Raw genomic sequence first — 21946 nt, forward strand, 5'->3', positions numbered from 1 at the left:
GATTCCATTCTGTTTTTATGGCTATGGGGCATTTCATGGTATATATGTACCACATTTTCTTTTTTTTCAGATGGAATCTTGCCCTGTTGCCCAGGTTGGAGTGCAGTGCTGCAATCTCGGCTCACTGCAAGCTCTGCCTCCCGAGTTCACGCCATTCTCCTGCCTCAGCCTTCTGAGTAGCTGGGACTACAGGCGTCTGCCACCATGCCCAGCTAATTTTTTGTACTTTTAGTAGAGACGGGGTTGCACCGTGTTAGCCAGGATGGTCTCGATCTCCTGACCTTGTGATCCACCCACCTCAGCCTCCCAAAGTGCTGGGATTACAGGCGTGAACCACCACGCCTGGCCTTTTTTATTTTTATTTTTTTTGAGATGGATTTTTGCTCTTGTCGCCCAGGCTGGAGTGTAGTGGCATGATCTCAGCCCACTGCAACCACTCCCTCCTGGGTCCAAGCGATTTCCCGCCTCAGCTTCCTGAGTAGCTGGGATTACAGGCATCCACCACCATGCCCAGCAAATTTTTGTATTTTTAGTAGAGACAGAGTTTTACCATGTTGGCCAGGTGGCCTTGGCCAAGTGATCCACCTGCCTCAGCCTCCCAAAGTGCTGGGATTACAGACATGAGCCACCGTGCCTGGCCACCAAATTTTCTTTATCCAATCCACTGTTAATGGGCATCTAGGTTAATTCCACGTGGTTTGTAATAGTGCCGCAATGAACACAGTTAATCCATTCTTTCATCTCTTTTGATTGGGGTGTTTAATCCATCTACATGTACCTATAAGGTAGAAGTAATGTCTGCAATTTTTACTATTTCTTTTTTTTTTTTGATGTCTTATGATTATGCTATTCTATTCCTCCACTGCTGTCATCTTTTGTATTCAACAGATATTTTCCACCATATCTTTTAAAATTGTTATTTCCTTTACCGTGTATATATTTTAAATGTATTCTCTTGGTGGTTAGCCTGGGAATTATAATCAGCATCTTAAAACAATCTCTTCTGGATTCATATCCACTTAATTTCAATAGTGGCAGTCAAGAGTCACTCCAATACACCTTTTATTCTCTCCTCACTCCCTTGTGCTATTATTATCATACAAATTACATCTCTATACATTATAAGCCCAACACAGTTTATAATTATTGCTTTAGGCAGCTGTCCTTTAAAACAGAAAAGTTACAAATAAAACAGTTTATATTGTCTTTCATCATACCTACATAGTTATGCTTGCTTCTGCTCTTTATTTCTTCATCTGAATGCAAGCTAATGTCTGGTGTTCTGGCTGGGCACGGTGGCTCATGCCTGTAATCCCAGCACTTTGGGAAGCCGAGACAGGTGGATCACCTGAGGTCCGGAGTTTGAGACCAGCCTGGCCAACATGCTGAAACCCTGTCTCTACTAAAAATACAAAAATTAGCCAGGTGTGGTTGCACGTGCCTGTACTACAATCCCAGCTACTCGGGAGGCTGAGGCAGGAGAATCGCTTGAACCCAGTAGACGGAGGTTGCAGTGAGTCGAGATCAGACCACTGCACTCCAGCCTGGGTGACACAGCAAGACTCTGTCTCAAAAAAAAAAAAAAAAAAAAAAACAGTCTGGTGTCCTTGGTGTCCTTTCATTAAAGCCTGAAAGAAATCCCTTTAGTACTTCTTTGGGGAAGGTCTGCTGATGACAAATTCTTTGTTTATCTGGCAATGTCTTCATTTCTCTATTAATTCTGAAAAAGGGTTTAACTAGATAGAAAATTTTTGGCTAACCATCTATTTCAGCCTATCTTCTGGCCTCCATGTTTCCTGCTGAGAAGCCAGCTGCTAATTTTACTGAAGTTCAGTGGTTTATTTCGATAGATCATTTTCAGTTTGTGGTGAAATTCCGGTTGATTGTCAGAATTCTAAAATTGGTTTATTTTAGTTGTATGGCGCATATTTTCATTGTTTTAGAGGGAGAGAGAGTTCACTGAAGTCCCCACTCTGCCATTTTGGAACCGATCTCGTTTCATTTTAATGATTTAGGCAGCACATTTTAACATCTTATAAACCAACTTTCACTCCATAGTTATTTTTTTCGAAAATTTCTTAACTATTGTCTGTTTGGCTAATTTTTCAGTTGAATTTTAGAATCATTTGCTTAAGCTCCAAGAAGAAATTCTGATAGAATTTGGGATGTTACTTTGCAAACAAATCACCTTCTTAGAACATTCAGGTTTCCCATTTGCTCCCTTTTTTTTTTTTTTTGAGACGGAGTCTCACTCTCTCCCCCAAACTGGGGTGCAGTGGTGCGATCTCGATCTCTGCTCACTACAAGCTCTTGCCTCCCGGGTTCATGCCATTCTCCTGCCTCAGCCTCCCGAGTAGCTGGGACTACAGGCACCCGCCACCACGCCCAGCTAATTTTTTGTATTTTTAGTAGAGATGGGGTTTCACCGTGTTAACCAGGATGGTCTCGATCTCCTGACCTCGTGATCCACCTGCCTCGGCCTCCCACAGTGCTGGGATTACATGCGTGAGCCACCGCGCCTGGCCTCGCTCCCATTTTTATACTGTTCAGCAAACTTACTGAATGTTTTCACGTAGATTGCACTGTATTTTCCTTAGACATTTCAAATGTTCTGTTGTGACTGTGAACTGGGTTTAATGTGCTGTTACTTTAAATATGAATCAATACATCAGTATTTCCTGGGATGAAAGAAAAACACTCATTTAGGTACCTAAAGTTAATGGAATCAGAGGCCAGGAGCAGTGGCTCACGCCTGTAATCCCAGCACTTTGGGAGGCTGAGGCGGGCGGATCACAAGGTCAGGAGATCGAGACCATCCTGGCTAACATGGTGAAACCCTGTCTCTACTAAAAATACAAAAAATTAGCCAGGTGTGGTAGCGGATGCCTGTAGTCCCAGCTACTCGGGAGGCTGAGGCAGGAGAATCACTTCAACCTGGAGACGGAGGTTGCAGTGAGCCGAGATTACACCACTACACTCCAGCCTGGGCAACAGAGTGAAACCCCATCTCAAAAAAAAGACCTGGTGACTTCAAGAAAGATAACACTTCTGTGCTACTTTGTCACTATCCCATCTCTTGACTTAATTTTATATATATATTTGGTATTTAGTCTCTGTCCCCGGTACCTGGCACAGAGCTTTTGAAAACAATTAGCATACACAGATAGCCTCTTCAATCTCCAGGTGAATTTAGGATGAACTATATATGACATGGTGCTGTAAATTCTTCTACTTGTGGACTATTTTGGTGACCATCTTTCTGTCTCTGCAGTCTCTTAAGCAGATTGACTATGATGTATGTCACATTCAAGTTTGGTTGTGTAATAAAACCGTTTGCTTTCTGTTCAAAAAAAAAAAAAAAGAAAAAAAGAAACCCTTGCAATCTCCTGACTGACAGGGATGCTGGGTGTATCTTTTATCCTCATATTTGCTTTTTGACCCAGCTCCTGCCATCGAGCTCCGAATCTCTTGGAATGTCCTGGGTTACAGGAGCATCTTTTGTTCTAATGAAGTGGGCTTGTTCTTGGTGGGCTCCTGGATGGAGGGTGGCCACCAGAAGGACCGACATGATTAGAAGATCAGAACTTTCAGTCCCACCCCCCATCTGCCGGGATGCCTACATGATGAAGCTTCCGTAACAACCACTAACTATGGCACAAGGGAGCTTCCAGACTGGTAAATACATCAACATGCTGGGAGGGTGGCACAACTCAACTCCCCAGGGACAGAAGCTTCTGTGCCCAGGATCTTCCCAGATCGCCCTCTGTATCTTTTCATCTGCCTGTTCATTTGTATCCTTTAACATATCCTAATAAGCTGGGCGTGGTGGCTCAAGCCTGTAATCCCAGCACTTTGGGAGGCTGAGGTAGATGGATCACTTGAGGTCACGAGTTCAAGACCAGCCTGACCAACATGGTGAAATCCTGTCTGTACTAAAAATACAAAAATTAGCCAGGCATGGTGGCTCATGCCTGTAATCCCAGCTACTCGGGAGGCTGAGGCACAGGAATCGCTTGAACCCAGGAGGCAGAAGTTGTAGTGAGCTGAGATTGTACTACTGCACTCCGGCATGGGCAACGGAGCAAGAATGCCTTAAAAAAAAATCCTAATAAATCAGCAATAGTAAGTGAATTGTTTTCTTGGGTTGTGGGCTACTCTAGCAAATTACTGAACCTAAGAATGGGGTTCCTCTGACTTATAGAGGAAGAACCTCTGATTTATGCCCATGTCAGACAGAAACTGTGGGTAACCTGGGGACCCCCTACCTGCAACTGGTGTCTGAAGTGAGGGGCAGTCTTGTGGGACTGAGCTTTTTTTTTTTTTTTTTTTTTGAGATGGAGTCCTGCTCTGTCACCCAGGCTGGAGTGCAGTGGTGCAATCTCCGTTCACTGCAACCTCCGCCTCTCAAGTTCAAGCCATTCTCCTGCCTCAGCCTCCTGAGTAGCTGGGATTACAGGTGCACACCACTATGTCCGGCTAATTTTGGTAATTTTAGTAGAGATGGGGTTTCACCATGTTGGTCAGGCTGGTCTCCAACTGCTGACCTCAGGTAATCCGCCTGCCTCGGCCTCCCAAAGTGCTAGGATTACAGGTGTGAGCCACTGTGCCCAGCCTTCGGACTGAGCTCTTAACTCATGGAGTCTTTGTTAATTCATTAGCATCAGAATTGAACTGAACAGCAGGATGCCTGGCTGGTGTCAGAGAATTGATTGGTGTAGGAAAAAGCCCCAGAAATTTGGTGTCAGAAGTGAAGGATGGACTGGTGTGAGTATACAGAGAAAAACGATTGGTTTTTCCTGTATTTACTGATCCACGTAACAATACAGAAAAGTATTTTGATTCTACCATTTAGAAATAAGTATGGTAGGGCTGGGCTCAGTGACTCACAGCTGTAATCCCAACACTCTGGGAGGTTGAGGTGGGCGGATCACAAGGTCAGGAGTTTGAGACTAGCCTGGCCAATATGGTGAAACCCCATCTCTACTAAAACTACAAAAATTAGCCGGGTGTGGTAGCAGGCGCCTATAATCCCAGCTACTCAGGAGGCTGAGGCAGGAGAATCGCTTGAACCCAGGAAGCGGAGGTTGCAGTGAGCTGAGATCACATCATTGCGCTCCGGCCTGGGTGACAGAGTGAGACTCCATCTCAAAAAAGAAAAAAAAAAAAAGAGAGAGAGAGAGAGAAATAAGTACGGTGGCTGGGTGTGGTGGCTCATGCCCGTAATCCTAGCCACTATGGGAGGGTGAGGCAGGAGGATCTCTCGAGCTTAGGAGTTCAAGACCAGCCTGGGCAACATGGTGAGATCCTGTGTCTACAAAAAACATTTAAAAAATGTAGCTGAGCTTGGTGTGCGCCTGCAGTCCCAGCTACCCAGGAGGCTAAGGTAGGAGGACTGCCTGGGCCCAGGAGATTGAGGCTGCAGTGAGCCGTGATTGTGCCACTGCACTCCAGCTTCAGCACACAGCAAGACCCTGCTGCAAAAAAAAATTTAAAAAGGTGCCCAGTTTTCAACTGCGTAGGTAGATTATATATCTATGAATTTTAATTCAGCATAGAGAATAGAGTTACAAAAGGTGGGTCTAACAGGGTTTAGAACTGCAGGGCTGGCTGGGTGCGGTGGCTCATGCCTGTAATCCTAGCACTCTGAGAGGCTGAGACAGGAAGATCACCTGAGGTCAGTAGTTCAAGACCAGCCTGGCCAACATGGTGAAATCCCATCTCTACTAAAAATACAAAAATTAACCAGGCGTGGTGGTGCATGCCTGTAATCCCAGCGATTCGGGAGGCTCAGGTAGGAGAATCACTGGAACCCAGGAGGCAGAGGTGACAGCGAGCCAAGATTACGCCACTGCACTCCAGCCCGGGTGACAGCAAGACTTGGTCTCAAAATAAATACATAAACAAACAAACAAACTAAGAGAGTATAATTGGATTGGTTTTCGAACAAAGGATAAATGCTTGCGGGGATGGAGACCCCATTCTCCACGATGTGCTTATTACTCATTGCGTGCTTGTATGAAAACATCTCATGTACCCCATAAATATATGCACTTACTATGTACCCACAAGAATTAGAATAAAAATTCAAAAAAAGAAAACTCATGCTGTAAGTCTTTACAAAAAATTATTTTACTAATTCGATTTTTTGCATAAAAGACTGTTAAAAGACCTTGCTAACTTGAAAACAATTTTGAGTATTTATGATCCTTCCAACTTGAAAACGGCTGAACCTGAAAGAACAGATTGTGCAAAGCAGCGAGGGCCACAGGAGCGAAAGACGACGGAGACCCGCCATCTGGTCGTGATATGAGGCCCGGACAGTGACTTCCTAAACAAAAACAAATGATCCTCTTTAGTCCAAAGTGTGTTTGTGAGACTAATGACTCCCTGCCCTCACATGGCCACTCCTCTTACAGCAGACAGCTTCACTCCGCTGCAGCCCTGCGGTCTGCGGTAATTTACATGGGAATGAGATGAGATCTAGCAGTTTCAGATCCGATGCAATTTTGTGAAGGGTTGGTAATAAGCCAAAACTCAATCTATGCAGTATTTAAAATTAACTGAGAGTTGTGACAACTTCGATTCTTTTCAGGAGGTGTTGTCTTAAGATAGAGGAAAGGGATCAAGCTCTTATCTTAGAAGGCGCAGACACGGTTAGCTCAGGGTAGTGTAATTCAATGCTAAGTGGCTGCTCCGTGAAATCCAAGGGCCCAGTAAGAGGAAGAAGCCCAGAGATTTCTACCTTGTCTGACACTCTTGGGACTGGCATTCTGGTAGGTCTTACAAGTTATAATACAAAACTGTCAGTTAAATTCTAATAATGACTGTGTAGTTCCTCCCCCAAAATAATTTTCCTTTTAGAAGTAAAATCAGGAAAGGGGCTGAGTTCTGAAAAGAAACATCAGGACTGTGGCCCAGGCCCCGAGTGTGGATGCTGTTCCCCGTGTCCCCGTGTTTACTGCCTTATCATCTCCTTTGTATGAAAGTATAATTTATGTAATTCGTCCTTGGAAGAATCACAGTGGTGTTCAAGAAACTTTTGAGGCCATCCAAGTTTTTGTCCTTCAGTACCTTGAAATCAGATAATCTCAACATCCAGAAATAGCCTTTGATTTGTTCTTTCTCTGATGTCTTGTGTCCTTGGGATCAAAGCCTCTTTCATTGGCACCAAATAATGCCCAGTGAGGAGTTCTGGCCATATAATCCTTTGCGCTGAATGTTTTTGATCCACCACTATCTTCATATTCCTGGATGAGCTCCTGGAAGCGGTTATAATCAATCCACGTCCACCATTCACCACCAATTTTAAACTGGAAAGAAAAAAATGTGTCAAGTCAGAAGTAAAAACATCCCTAGGAAAAAAAATGAACGCTTTTAAAAATCATGAACAAGTCTGATCTTTTCTATCACATCAAAAAAAAAAAACAAAAACAAACACAAAAAAACCCCTTTCATGGTGCAGACATGACTTCCTATCAAAGCAAGATGCGCTACAACCACAGGAGAGCTTCCTTTACCTTGGGCCTGCAGTCTTGCTGGGCCCTGAAGACAAGTCAAGTTTATCTCGAGCAGTCACGCTGACACAGGGTTAAATGTTTCGGTGTTACCATGTGGCTAATTCAAACTCCTTTTCATTCCTGCTGTTGCCCCTTACGATCGGTTACAAATTTTCAAGGCTGTGTTAACAGCACCTCGTGGAATCCTTTTTAGACTCAACTTGGCTTGAGTTATTAGTGAAGGTTTTATCAATAACTTCTAATTCAAAAATGCTAACTAAATGACTCAAACTAGCTTTTCTGGCCTAATGTGGATACGATATCTCATTAGTGGAAAGCCTGAAGAATTTCAGTTCAGTAAGAGGGGATAATCCAATTTGTACTCTCTTAAGAAAATTGCTTCTCAAAAGTCACGGTGAAATAATGACCTGGAATGAAGAAAACAGCAAGTTGAAGAGGCTCGTAAGGAAATACTAATTGAACTGTGAAGGCTTTTAATTCAAAGCCTTTGTTTGGCATTCATTTGTGTAAATGTATTAACTAATACGCTGACACCTGACTCAAAAACAGACAAGTACTTGTCATGCCACTGTCTTTTAAAAAACTCCGACTAACGGCCGGGCACGGTGGCTCACGCTTGTCATCCCAGCACTTTGAAAGGCCGAGGCGGGTGGATCACCTGAGGTCAGGAGTTCAAGACTAGCCTGGCCAACATGGTAAAATCCCATCTCTACTAAAAATACAAAACTTAGCCGGGCGTCGTGGTGTGTGCCTATAATCCCAGCTACTTGGGAGGCTGAGGCAGGAGAATCGCTTGAACCCGGGAGGTGGAGGTTGCAGTGAGCCAAGACCATGCCACTGCACCCTAGCCTCAGTGACAAGAGTGAAACTTCGTCTCAAAAATAAAAGTAAAAAACTCCAACTAACTAAATGAACTAAGGAACAATTTCCTGTTCTAGCCACAAAAAAAGAAAAAAAAAATTGAAAATATATAGGCTCCTGAATTTAGAATATTAAAATATGCTGAATTTAAATGACATCTGATTTTTTACCCACTAGCTAAGAGCTTTCTAGGGGGAAAATGCTGAATACGTGGAAAAGTTTAATTACTCTAAGAATTAGAAGTTTTCTTGTAATAAGACCATTCTTGGAAATGATGCCTCAAGGGCTCTGTGAACTCTGCAACCCAAGATGTAAAATTTATATCTCACCATCATTTTCTCTCCCGAGACAGACTGTCCCTGAAGTGCTGTCTACGGTTGTGGAAGCAATCACTGTCATTCCCAGGCACTGAGCCTCAAAAATTGCAGAGTCAAAGGTGACCTTTTCCCTGGCCCCTCACACCTCCATCGATTCTCCCTGGGCAGCACTTCTGCTGCCAGTGGCGTGACTTGGTCACGCAGGCCCTTCCTCTGGGCCGCAGCCACCGTCTTCCAGCCGACTGACTTTCTGATTCCAGCTGTGGCCTCTCTCAACTTCCCACAGACGGCATGAGACTGTGCCGACAGCAGAAATGATGCCCATGATCCTGAATGTAAAGTCTGAGGATCAAATCTGCATCTCTTCATGAGCTGTGGCCCTCTCAGGTGACACCCATGCTGTCCCCTCTGTCTAACTCACATGTCCTTCATCCTTTGCTCTGGGAAGTCTTCCTAAATCCTGTTAGTTCGGTTGCAGTGAGATAGTTTTCGTGTTAGACAGTTTCTGTCAGTTTTCCGGCCACAGGACCTCACTGTCCTGAATATCCACAGACACTATAATGGCCCCTGCAGTTTCCTCCTGCATTCCACCCCACCACGCCTGCTGGCTCTGTGAACATATGAACTTAACAACATATGCCGTCACCCAGGACATGCGAGGGCCCAGCCCTTCTTCCTCACCTCTTAACAAAGCTAGAAGAGCATAGAAAGTATCAAAATTCCACCCTTTCCACTGACATCTTGAGACATGATGGGATTTTGCTGCTACTGGCCCCATAGAATGGAAGGGAATGCTTCACTGTGTATTCATGACAGAGGCAAGACACTCACCCTTGACCAAGCCTGGGGTGACTGACATGACATTAACATGTAATTCAACATATATGGCAGTCAAATGAGGCCAAAAATGATGATTCATCCATCAACATGGGCCAACTGGGCCAACTATGGACTTGGCCTAGTCACATACATTTCGAAAATAATTATAATACAACATAGCATGTATAGTGAGTGAGGTTATATACAAGGTACTTGGGGAATACAGGCACATGGGCAATAAATCACACAAGCTTGGCCCTGTAGAGGAGTCTTTTTGGGGATCCCAGTGTTGCTTGCTGAAAGAAAGAGATGACTATACTCTCTTCTTCCCTATTTGTGTCCCTTTGGTGTTTCAATTTCTAGGTCTGAAGTCTGACCCCTCTGGTTCATAATCCTGATGCTCCTTCACCCTCAAACTCTAACATGATCATTTGCCATGGGTGTTCTAAGAGACAGTAAAGGATTAGTTTGAGCAATACAATAGACAATTTTTTTTTTTAACCATACCTACAGTCAAAAATATACTTTATATCTCGATCTAGTACACACAAATATACACACACAAGCTGGGAATACAACTTTCACGAAACTGCAGGCAATTTTCATACTGCTGGCTGCAACTCACAAAACCAACCTCCTAACTTTCAAAATACAGTTTGAAAACTTCTGCACTAAAAAATCTGGTTTCTTTTGACTCTAAAACTCTACTCTGGTTTAAAATGGAAGAAATCTCAGTTGCACAGGTAGGACAACTGTAAGCTAAAATCTGACAACTTACTGCCCTGATTCCCAAAGGCTAAAAGAACTAACTGGAAGACCAAGTAAATGCAGGACAAAGCAGGAGTATTAGCTCAGGCTGCTGTAACAAAATGCCATAGTGTGGGTGGCTGAAACAACAGAAAATTCTTTTCTCACAGTTCTGGAGGCTGGAATTCCAAGGTTCTGGCTAACTCAGTTTCTGGTGAGGGCTCTCTTCCTGTCTTTGCAGGCGGCTGCCTTCTTGCTCTGTCCCACATGGCCTTTCCTTGGTACATGTACATGGAAAGTGAGTGAGCAAGTGACTTGAGCCTTCTCATGTCTCTTCTTCTTCTTCCCTTTTTTTTTTTTTTTAAGAGATAGGTTCTTACTCTAACACCCAGGCTGGAGTGCAGTGGTGCAACTATAGCACACTGCAGCCTCAATTGTGTGGGCTCAAGCCATCCTCCCACCTCAGCCTCCTGAGTAGCTGAGACTACAGGTACATGTCACCATGCCCAGCTAATTTTAAAATTTTCTGTAGAGAAAGGGTCTAACTATTTTGCCCAGGCTGCTCTTGAACTCCTGGCCTCAAGTGATCCTTCCACCTTGATTTCCCAAAATGCTAGGATCACAGGGGTGAGCCACCGCACCCAGCCGTGATGTCTCTTCTTATAAAGACACTGATCCTATCAGATCAGGGCTTACCCTTATAACTTCATTTAATCCCAGTTGCTTCCTTTGAAACCCCATCTCCAAATATAGCCACATTGGGAGATAGGACCTCAACCTATGAATTTGGGAGGGGAGAGGGGCACAAACATTCAGTCCTTAAGAGTAAGTTATTCTGAAATGAACGGAGCCACTAGACCCAAAAGACAAAACTGAACCACATGTGCCTCCTCCTCAGGGGCAATCTGAGACGAATCATACTGAATAATCACAGCTCAGAAAAAAAGTGTTCCATGTAAAAGGCAGAAGCTGAAAAAGCAAAATTTGGTATGATTGACATACAAACAGCGCTGAGAGACAGCTGCGTGAACAGAGGCATGAAACCCCAAATTGTAAAATCTGAGGTTAAGTATCCTGAGACACGAGGTCACCCTGCTAAAAGAATCCCTCAAATCCAACAGTAAGGGAAGAACGGAATCTATGCAGAATTACAAATAAACTCAAAAGGTCATAGATGATCTTAAAAACACACGAGCCCAATAAGGTACAGCCTGACTTAATAAAGCCAGGCTGCTAAGGGTCTGTGGCCTTGCTGGCTAGATGAGGCATTGCAGGCTCCCACTCTCTGCGAGAACCAAACTGCTGTACAAAGGGCCTTGTTCTCCTTATGTTCTCATCTTTCACAAAGGGAGAATTTCACTAAGCAATAATAACAGCATAGGTTCTCTGTTAGTGTAAATGTTAAAAAGATTCTATTAAAGATGGTAGATTAAATGCATGCATTTGCTATTACTTCCTCTTGAAATCCCACTAAAATGATAGTAAGAACATTTTAAAAAGATATGTAACATAAAAATAAAGCTATCGGGAGAGGAGAAAACAGTATTGGACTTTTAGAAGCTAAAAAGATGATTGGTGAGCAAACTGGTTTAGCAGACCCAAGAGAACTGAATCCTAAGCTAGCAAATAGAGAAATCCAAGATTCAGCCCAATTCATGCTTTAGAATTCCTCAAAGGCTCAGAAACTGGCTGCACCAGTCCCCCCAATAGGAAGCATGGATTGAGGAGGTACCAAACCCACTCCCCACCAAAAACCCAAAGGCAGGTTTATATTTGGTTTAAGACATGATTAGAATCTCAAGTTCCTGACCCCCCTGCACATATTCACAGCTGAGCACCTACCCACTCCATGCCCTGACAGATGCTCGGAGGTTTCTTCTCAGAAGACGATTCAGAAAGGATCTATGGTCTGTGGGACAGCAGGTATAGCTGAGGGCAGGGCTGCCATAATAAAACTATTCCCTTTCCTGTTTCTGGACCACCAGGGACCACTGCAAGCTGCAGAAAATGACAAGACCCTACTGACCAGCCCAAGAAGACAGATTGCAAGATACTGAGGTTGGGATTCCCTAAGGAAATGATCCGGTAGATCACTCCAAGATAGAGTCAAGCCCTATCTTGGGGTGCTCTTTATTTATTATTATTTTTTATTTATTTATTTTTGAGATTGAGTCTCGGTCTGTTGCCCAGGCTGGAGTGCAATGGCGCAATCTCGGCTTCACTGCAACCTCCGCCTCTCTGGTTCAAGCGATTCTCCTGCCTTAGCCTCCCGGGTAGCTGGGATTACAGGCATGCACCACCATGTCCGGCTAATTTTTGTATTTTTTGAAGAGATGGGGTTTCGCCATGTTGGCCAGGCTGGTCTTTAGTCTCCCACTCTCAAATACAAGCATATAACCAATGACCATGAGCCACCTCAGAAAAACTTCTAACATGATAGAGGGATAAAAATAAAAAGAGGCCGAGCGTGATGGCTCACGCCTGTTATCCCAGCACATTGGGAGGCCTAGGCGGGCAGATCACCTGAGGTCAGGAATTCGAGACCAGCCTGGCCAACACAATGAAACCCCGTCTCTACTAAAAATACAAAAATAAGCCAAGTGTGGTGGCAGGCACCTGTAATCCCAGCTACTCGGGAGGCTGAGGCAGGAGAATCACTTGAACCCAGGAGATGGAGGTTGCAGTGAGCCGAGATCTTGCCATTGCACTCTACTTTGGGTGACAGAGCAAGACTCTGTCTCAAAAAATACATAAACAAACAAACAAAAAGAAAAACATAAACTGAGCCTACGCAGGGAGAAAATGACACAAACAAAAACCAACTAAACTGAAACAACTATTATTAATATCCTTAAAGAAATGAAAGAAAATACTGCATTCATTTTAAAACTATGCTATAAAAGGAACATTAAAATAATTTTTAAAAGACTTTAGATTTTTAAAATATGGGAGCATAAATGAAGGACTCACAAGACAGTTAAGAAACAAAATTAAGAACATTTTCTAGAGTGTAGAGCAAAAAAGACAGAAAAATAGAACATAGGAAAGAAAAGGTGTTTTAATTTAATTTTTATTTTTATTATGTTTTTTAAGATAGAGTCTCACTCTGTCACCCAGGCTGGAGTGCGATGGCATGATCTCAGCTCACTGCAACCTCTGCATCCCAGGTACGAGAGATTCTCCTGCCTCAGCCTCCAGGGTAGCTGAGACTACAGGCATGTGCCACCACGCCTGGCTAATTTTTTGTATTTTTAGTGGAGACGGGGTTTCACCATGTTGGCCAGGGTGGTCTTGAACTCCTGACCTCAGGTGATTCACCTGCCTTGGCCTCCCAAAGTGCTGGGTTTATAGGCGTGAGCCACTGCACCTGGCAGAAAAGATTTTTTTTTTTAATATTAAAGAACTAGTTCATAAGACCCAATTTAAAACTTTTCTTTTTAGTAGTTCTAGACAGAAAGGAGAACAAAAAATAGAAGAGAGGATATATTCATTGAAATAATTCTGGAAATGTTAAGAAGTGAAGGACATGAGTTTCCACATTAAAGGTGTCTACAATGGATAAAACCAGACACACCGTCTGAGGCACATTACAGTGAAATTTCAAAACAATGGAGACAAAGAGAAAAATCTAATGAGAAACACATGGTCATACACAGAGGATTAAGAATCTGAATGCCTTTTGAGTTCTCAATTACTGCACGGAAAGCTGAAAGACAGTAGGTCCAACCTCAAAGGGGGAATAGTTTCCAGCCAAGAATTCTATATCCAAATCAAGTGTGTAGGGAGAATGAAAACACGTTTAGACATTTAAGGTCTCGAAAAGTTGTACTTTTTACATACCAGTTTCTTAGGAATCTCCTAGAAGTTGTGTTTCCTGTAAATGAAGGAGTAACTTTAGGAAACATGGGATCCCAGAAACATTTCACTCAAGCCAGAGCTGGTGATCCCAGGAAAACAGCTGTGAATTAGGTGGTAGAAAGTGAACTGTCCAAGGTAGGTGGATAAGAAAGTGTTGCTGCAGAGACTTCTTCAAAAAGAGGAACCTGATAGCAAATCCAACAAATCTGAAAGTCTGAGAGGCAATATATTTGAGATGGCAGAGAGTTGTTAGCAAAAGAACACAGAAATCTAGATGAAGAATAATAAAAGTTAACCAAAGGTGGCACTGGAAACAAATAGCAATTGCAGGAGATGGCATGGCTTGGCCGTGAACAGTGTTCACATGGTTATAATAAAGCAAAAACCAATCATCTAAATAAAAAACTGGTATATGTATGACAGGAGGGTGGGAGAATGGGAAAGGATGTTCCAGGAGGAGGTAGAAGCAAGCTCGAGCCTCATCTTCCATGGTACACAGTAAAGAGATAATAAGCGGCCAGGCATGGTGGCTCACACCTGTAATTACAGCACTTTGGGAGGCTGAGGTGGGTGGATCATTTGAGGTCAGGAGTTCAAGAACAGCCTGGCCAACAAGGTGAAACACCGTCACTACTAAAAATATAAAAACTGGCCGGGTGTGGTGGTGGGCTCCTGTAGTCCCAGCTACTCGGGAGGCTGAAGCAGGAGAACTGGTTGAACCTAGGAGGCAGAGGTTGCAGTGAGCTGAGATTGCACCACTGCACTCCAGCCTAGGGGACAGAGCGAAACTCTGCCTCAAAAAAAAAAAAAAAAAAAAAAGAGAGATAATAAGCAAAATGGTGAATTGGGGGTGCAGGGGTGAGCAGCTATGTATGCTATTTAGAGATATGGAGATAAATACCAAATGAATCACCTAGAAAATCTGAAAGTGGTTGTTGCTTGAGAGGGGGAAATGGAGGTGTGTTTGTGTTTGAGGAGGGTACAAGGAACTGCTGTTTTTTGTTTTTGTTTTTAATAAACTTGGACTTTTAAACTGTCTACATAGAATTTTGACAAAACTAAAAATAAGGTTTAAAATAGTGGTGACTGTATCCATCCAAGAAAGGAAAAAGCACATCAACAACCTCAGCCAAAAAATGTAGGGCAGAGGAAAGGAGAGGACTAGCAGGCAAACAGTAGTGACGAATCCTTGTGAAGTGTCCTACTGGGTACTAGGTGCTATGTTTGGTTCTCTATCTTGTGTAATCCACATAACAAACATGTTGTAGTTACATTCCTATCTTTAGAATGAGAGCAAAAGTCCAAAAAAAGCTAAGTGATAGATGTGCTTAGGCCATATCCTCAGGAAGTAGAAGGGCCAAGATTCAAATTGGAGGGTGTTAAAGAGACATGGCCATTACATGATCCCATGCTACTGGTAGCCTTCAAACCGGAAAATGACAGAACTAATAGTCATGTCTTTCAAATACTTCTCAAGGAAACTGCAAAGAGAGGAATTTTGTTTTGTTTTGTTTTGTTTTGTTTTAGAGACAGGGTCTTCCTCTGTCACCCAGACTGGAGTGCAGTGGTGCAACCATAGCTCACTGCAGCCTCAACTTCTTGGGCTCAAGGATCCTCCCTCCTCAGTCTCTGGAACAGCTGGGACTACAGGTGCATGACACCATATCCAGCTAATTTGTTAATGTTTTGTAGAGAGACAGTCTTGTTATGCAGCCCAGGATGGTTTTGGACTCCAGGGCTCAAGCAATTCTCTTACTTCAGCCTCTTAAAGTGCTAGGAATACAGATGTGAGTCACCTCACCTGGCCAAGAGTTGGTTTTATTTTTTGTTTTATTTTGTTTTACCCCTGGACTTATTTGTGTGCAATATCTTTAAGTTAACTCCCTTTGTTTAACTTATCTAAAACTTACAGAAAACAGTGTATATTCCAAATTCTTTTTTTTTGGGGGGGGGTGAGGGGGACAGAGTCTCACTCTGTTGTCCAGGCTACAGTGCAGTGGCACAACCTCAGCTCACTGCAACCTCTTCCTCCCAGGTTCAAGAGATTCTTCTGTCTCGGCCTCTGGAGTAGCTGGGATTATAGGCACGCACCACCAAGCCCAGCTAATTTTTGCATTTTTAGTAGAGATGGGGTTTCACCATGTTGGCTTGGCTGGTCTCGAACTCCTGACCTCAGGTGATCCGCCAACCTCGGCCTCCCAAAGTGCTAGGATTACAGGCATCAGCCACCATACCCAGCCTATATTCCAAATTCTTAAGGTACTTGAACTTCTCTCGGCATTCAGTCTAAACAATGAGCGCACTGACAGCGTACTGTCTGTTAATTATTTCTCTACTCAAGTACAGCACAAGAGAGGCCTTAGGCAAACAAGGGGGGCCAAAAGCTTTTTATGCAGACCTCTCATCAGTGTGCTCTGCCTTTGATCTGTTTGCTTTTATTTACAAGCTTCCATCTCTTCTCAGAAAATAGTAACTAAAAAAATAAACTGCCACAGTGAAGGATATTCTCCTCTCATTACACGAATTAGTTCCTAACAGTTACAGGCAACAGGTTGCAGATGAAGAACCCATCAGTTTCCCTTGTAACTTCTCCATAGACTCATCTATATGGGAGATCCAGTCACCTCAAACTCAAAATGTCACAAACAAAAAATTTGTATCATTCGGCTGGCTCCCAGCCACTGTCTCAAACCAGATTCTGCTGAAAGCTGTTCCAGCTTTTGTTATAAATACTGCAGAGTCACTGAAAAAGTTCTAATCATATAAAGGTCTCATAGTTCTACACATTCAAGAGTTGAAATAAGAAGGAAATCCTATATCTGAGCTGAAAAAAAGCACCCCACGAGCTATTTATTAGCATCAACATTGGAGGCAGTTTGTGTGATTATTCCTCCATGCAACACTATACCATTCTTTATTTAAAAAGCAAATAGTCAGAACCTTTACGAAACAGCCTTTACTAAGAAACTGCTTGATATGGTTTTGCTCTGTCCCCACCCAAATCTCATCTTGAATTGTAGTTCCCACCATTCCCATGTGTTGTAGGAGGGACCGGGTGGGAGGTAATTGAATCATGAGGGTGGGCCTTTCCTGTGCTATTCTTGAGACAGTGAATAAATCTCACAAGATCTGATGGTTTTATGAAGGGGAGTTTCCCTGCACAAGTTCTCTTCTCTTGTCTGCCGCTACGTGAGACGTGCCTTTCACCTTCCGCCATGAATGTGACGGCACCCCAGCCACGTGAACTGTGAGTCCATTCAACCTCTTTTTTCTTACAAATTACCCAGTCTGGGATATGTCTTTATCAGCAGCGTGAGAACAGACTAATACACGGCTATAGGCAAGGCACAATTCTAGATGCTTTTTATACTTCACTTCATTTAGCCATCACAATCACTCCAGAAAACAGAGCTACTCCCATATTGCAGTTAAGAATGAGAAACGGTGAAACGAGGATGGGAAAACACATACACCAGTGCAAAGTTCAGGGCCCCCCAAGACCACCTCCAGATTTAACGGTTAGCTAGAAGGACCCACAGAACTCTCTGAAAGCTGTTCATGTATGTTTTATTATAGCATAAGGACACACATTAATGCTAACCGAGGGAACAGGCACATGGGACTGAGTCTAGGAGAATTCCATGCTTGGAACGTCCAGTTGTCCTACCGCAGAGGGGTTATAGACAGAGCTAACTTCTCCCAGCAGGGATGTGTGATGATATGCATAGAGTGCTGCCAACCTTAGAAATGCACCTGAGTCTTGGTGTTCAAAGATTTTACTGCGGCTCAGTCACCTAGACACGGTTGATTGCCACATGTCTGACCTTAATTTCCAGCCCCTCCAGAGGATGAGCCAATAACTGCATGGCCCAAAGCCCCAGCCTAATGAAATCATTTGGTTGGCAGCGAATATCTGGTGTGGGGGCTGGGCATGGTGGCTCATGCCTGTAATCCCAGCACTTTGGGCAGCTGAGGTGGGAAGATCACCTGAGGTCAGGAGTTTGAGACCAGCCTGGCCAACATGGTGAAACCCCGTCTCTACTAAAAATACAAAAATTAGCTGGGTGTGGTGGTGCACACCTGTAATCCCAGCTACTTACGAGGCTGAGGCAGGAGAATCGCTTGAACCTGGGAGGCAGAGGTTGCTGTGAGCAGAGATCATGCCACTGCACTCCAGCATGGGCAACAGAGTGAGACGCCATCTCAAAAACAACAACAACAACAACAAAACAAAAACAAAAACAAAAACAAAACAAAACAAAAAGGATCTGGTGTGGCCCAAGGCCTATAAATAAACAAAGGTACTCTTATCAGGCAGGACATTCCAAGGGCTTAGATATTACCTCCTAAAGGCTGTGGGCAAGGGCAGCCCTTTGTTTGGGTAAAATTCATCTATCTGCACAATCAGATTTCAAAGGCCATATATAATAGACAAAATGGAATAAAACAAAAATAAAAAAGAACACTAATGCAAAACGAATCATTCATATTATTTTCATTTCTACACTCAAGGGCTTTTATGTGATCTTAGTGTCAATTATTATTTTCTAGATGGGTCTTCCAAACATACAATCACATTTACAAGCCAAACAGCAGGGGAAGTACTGGAGAAAGGAAAGAAGAGCGGCTGCCGGACCTTCTCACAACTCAAAGTTAATGTTAACTGCATGGGAGCAGAGGAAGTCCAGGGGTAGTCTGAGGGAGAAGTGATTTTGGAATACTGAGGGGTGACTTTTAGACTACAAAAAAAGAGTGTTACTGTAACTGCCCAGTGGGTTCACCTTGCCCACTGCCTAGACAGAGCCAATTTATCAAGACAGGTTGCAATGGAGAAACAGTAATTCACAAAGAGCCAGCTATGCGGGAGGCTGGAGTTTTATGATTACTCAAATCGGTGTCCCTGAGCATTCAGGGAGCAGAGTTTTTAAGGACAACTTGGTGGGTGGGGGGAAGCCAGTGAGCCAGGAGTGCTGATTGGTCAGAGATGAAATCACAGGGAACTGACGATGTCCTCTTGAGCTGAGTCAGTTCCTGGGTGAGGGCCACAAGATCAGATGAGCCAGTTTATTGAGCAGGGTGGTGCTGGCTGATCCATCAGCAAGGTCTGCAAAATTTCTCAAGCGCTGATCTTAGGGGCAGTTTAGGGAGGGTCAGAATCTTGTAGCCTCCAGCTGCATGGTTCTTAAACACTAACTTCTAATCGTGTGGCTAATTTCTTAGTCTTACAGAGGCCATCTGGTCCCTAGGCAAGAAGGAGGTTTGTTTTAGGAAAGGGCTGTTATGTCTTTGTTTTAAATTATAAACTAAGTTTACAATTATAAACTATAAACTACAAATTGTAAACTAAGTTCCTCCCAAAGTTAGTTCAGTCTACGCCCAAGAATGAACAAGGACAGCTTGGAGGCTAGAAGCAAGATGGAGTTGGTTAGGTGAGATCTCTTTCATTGTCGCAGTCATAATTTTCAATGGTGGTTTCATTACAGTGGTATCTTTTGAACTTCCCAGATTTATTGAAATTTGTTCTTGCTGGTTGTAGCTACAACTGTATAGCTTCTTCTTTGGATAAGAAGAGGAAGAGATCACAAGGGCAGAGTTGAGATTGCCTGCAATGATGGAATGCTGAGAGCTGTTGCCACCCTCTTCTGAGTTTACTGGTAATAAGTAGGATTCACATGGTAACAGTTGCCTGTGGAACCATTTTGAGAGACAAAACTATAACCATAAAAGATTACATTCTCGATATATCCAAGTGCAATTCTAAAAGTTTATCTGGAAGCTCATTTTCTGAAGTTTCAAAATTAACCTCCAATTTTGTTGGAGTGGAACTAAATCCCCTGAGCAGTGTTACCAAAATGCCAATTTCCTCTGATATTTCTCTAAAAGCAACTGCTGCTGGGAGCAATCAGGCCTCTGATGAGGGTGAGTTCCACATGTACCACAGTCACTAGGTTTTGCTAAGACAACACTGCACAAAACCTAAATGGAGATACGCAAGTCCCTTCTTATTCCAAGATAGGAGGGTATGGGGGAGGTGATAGCTCTTCTTCCCCTGCCTTTACAGACTACAAGTTTTATATCTCCAAGAAGGAGGTCCCTGTGATCAGTGCCTAATTATCTACAGGGTCTTAATTATGGCCAGACTCTCAGAGCTAATGATCATGGAGATCAAGAAGACTGCTGTTGGCTATGCTGGGACAGGGACTCTGTCTCTTATTTCCAAAGGACATTTCACCTTCCCTACCTTGTCTGTACAATGTACTTGTTCAAAGTAGGCTTTGTATTTTGAAACACTTGGGAATTCTAGCTGTGTCCTATTTGCCCCTGGACAAGACTTGTACTTTTTTTTTTTTTTTGAGACAGAGTCTTGCTCTGTCGCTCAGGCTGGAGTACAGTGGCGCAATTTTGGCTCACTGCAACCTCCGCCTCCTGGGTTCAAGTGATTCTTCTGCCTCAGCCTCCCAAGTAGCTAGGATTACAGGCACATGCCACCATGCCCACCTAATTTTTATATTTTTAGTAAAGATGGGGTTTTGCCATGTTGGCCAGGCTGGTCTTGAACCCCTGACCTGAGGTGATCCACCCGCCTCAGCCTCCCAAAGTGCTGGGATTACAGGCATAAGCCACTGCACCTGACTAGACTTGTACTCTTTTAAGCCTCAGTTTCCTCCTTTGGAATATGAGAAAAATTAGTATGTATGATCCAATAGACTTTTGTAAGGATTAAATGAATTACAGCATGTGTAGTGCTTACTACAGTAACCTTAATAAATGTTACTGGTTGCTGAATTTATCAGCAGACTCCGAAACTAAGGAATGACACCAGACATTTTTTTCGTGGTGATGAAAGACACTAGAAGATAACAAAGTAATTATGTAGGAAGGCAACAGAGGAATATCTTCAAAGTGCTAACAGGAAATACTTCGATTTAGAGTTTCTGCTCTGATGACCTATTATTCAAGAAAGTGCAATAAAGATGTTTTGGGGAGAAAAAAGTGTTTGGATGAACCGAGGCAAGATGGTGCACTTCCGGGTTCTTCATCCCCACCCCCAACTCTTCCCGCGCGCGCGAAAATGCAGCCGGCGCCCAGGGAAGGTGCAGACCAACTGGGCATGCGCCAGGTGACGTCAATCTGAAGAGACCAAGATTTACCTGGTCGCACCTGCGGAACGCCCGACACGCCCATGCCCCACCTATTGCCCTCCCACTCCTAGAAAAGCCGCTCTCCGCCATTGAGTCACGCGGCCTTCTCACAGCCCGGCAGCCTTCTTGCAGCCCCACTCCTGTCGGGATGTCGGGACTGTGGGAAGTCTGTCCGAGAGCCCCACCGCGGGGGGACTCTGCCGGCCTCCTTTGCCGGAGGCCGACAGACTTCTCCCGCACACCTTAGGTTACCAAAATAAACGTGCAGTCTTGCGCCTGACCTTTGCCTACTTGCTGGTTCTTTTGCTCGCTCTGGTGGTCTTAGAAAAACAAGACAAAAAGAAGGCTAAGTTTACCACTGAGTTCAGTAAGAAGGAAACCGCACCAGCAGCAACAGCTGGGAGTGCCAGAAACAAAGGTGAACTGAGAAAGTGGTATTTACAAGGACACACCTAAACAAGTATCGGCTGGGCATGGTGGCTCACGCCTGTAATCCCAGCATGTTGGGAGGCCAAGGTGGGTGGATCACTTGAGGTCAGGAGTTCAAGACCAGCCTGACCAACATAGTGAAACCTCATCTCTACTAAAAATACAAAATTAGCCAGGTGTGGTGGTGTACACCTGTAATCTTGGCTACTTGGGAGGCTGAGGCAGGAGAATCGCTTGAACCCAGGAGGCGGAAGTT

General features: G+C 43.8%; 1 protein-coding gene across 1 annotated transcript in view; it reads right to left on the reverse strand.

Annotated features, from left to right (window-relative positions):
* Positions 1-6108: 6108 nt before the first annotated feature.
* Positions 6109-21946, reverse strand: part of LOC111547030 (S-adenosyl-L-methionine-dependent tRNA 4-demethylwyosine synthase TYW1) — a 256839-nt gene continuing 241001 nt past the window's right edge. The window contains exon 16 of the mRNA XM_023218654.2: positions 6109-7310. Within this exon, the coding sequence (XP_023074422.1) occupies positions 7089-7310 (222 nt within the window). The 3' untranslated portion in view covers positions 6109-7088. The remainder of the gene's footprint in view (positions 7311-21946) is intronic.

Source organism: Piliocolobus tephrosceles, chromosome 8 (assembly GCF_002776525.5).
Source record: "Piliocolobus tephrosceles isolate RC106 chromosome 8, ASM277652v3, whole genome shotgun sequence".
NCBI classification, from domain to species: domain Eukaryota; kingdom Metazoa; phylum Chordata; class Mammalia; order Primates; family Cercopithecidae; genus Piliocolobus; species Piliocolobus tephrosceles.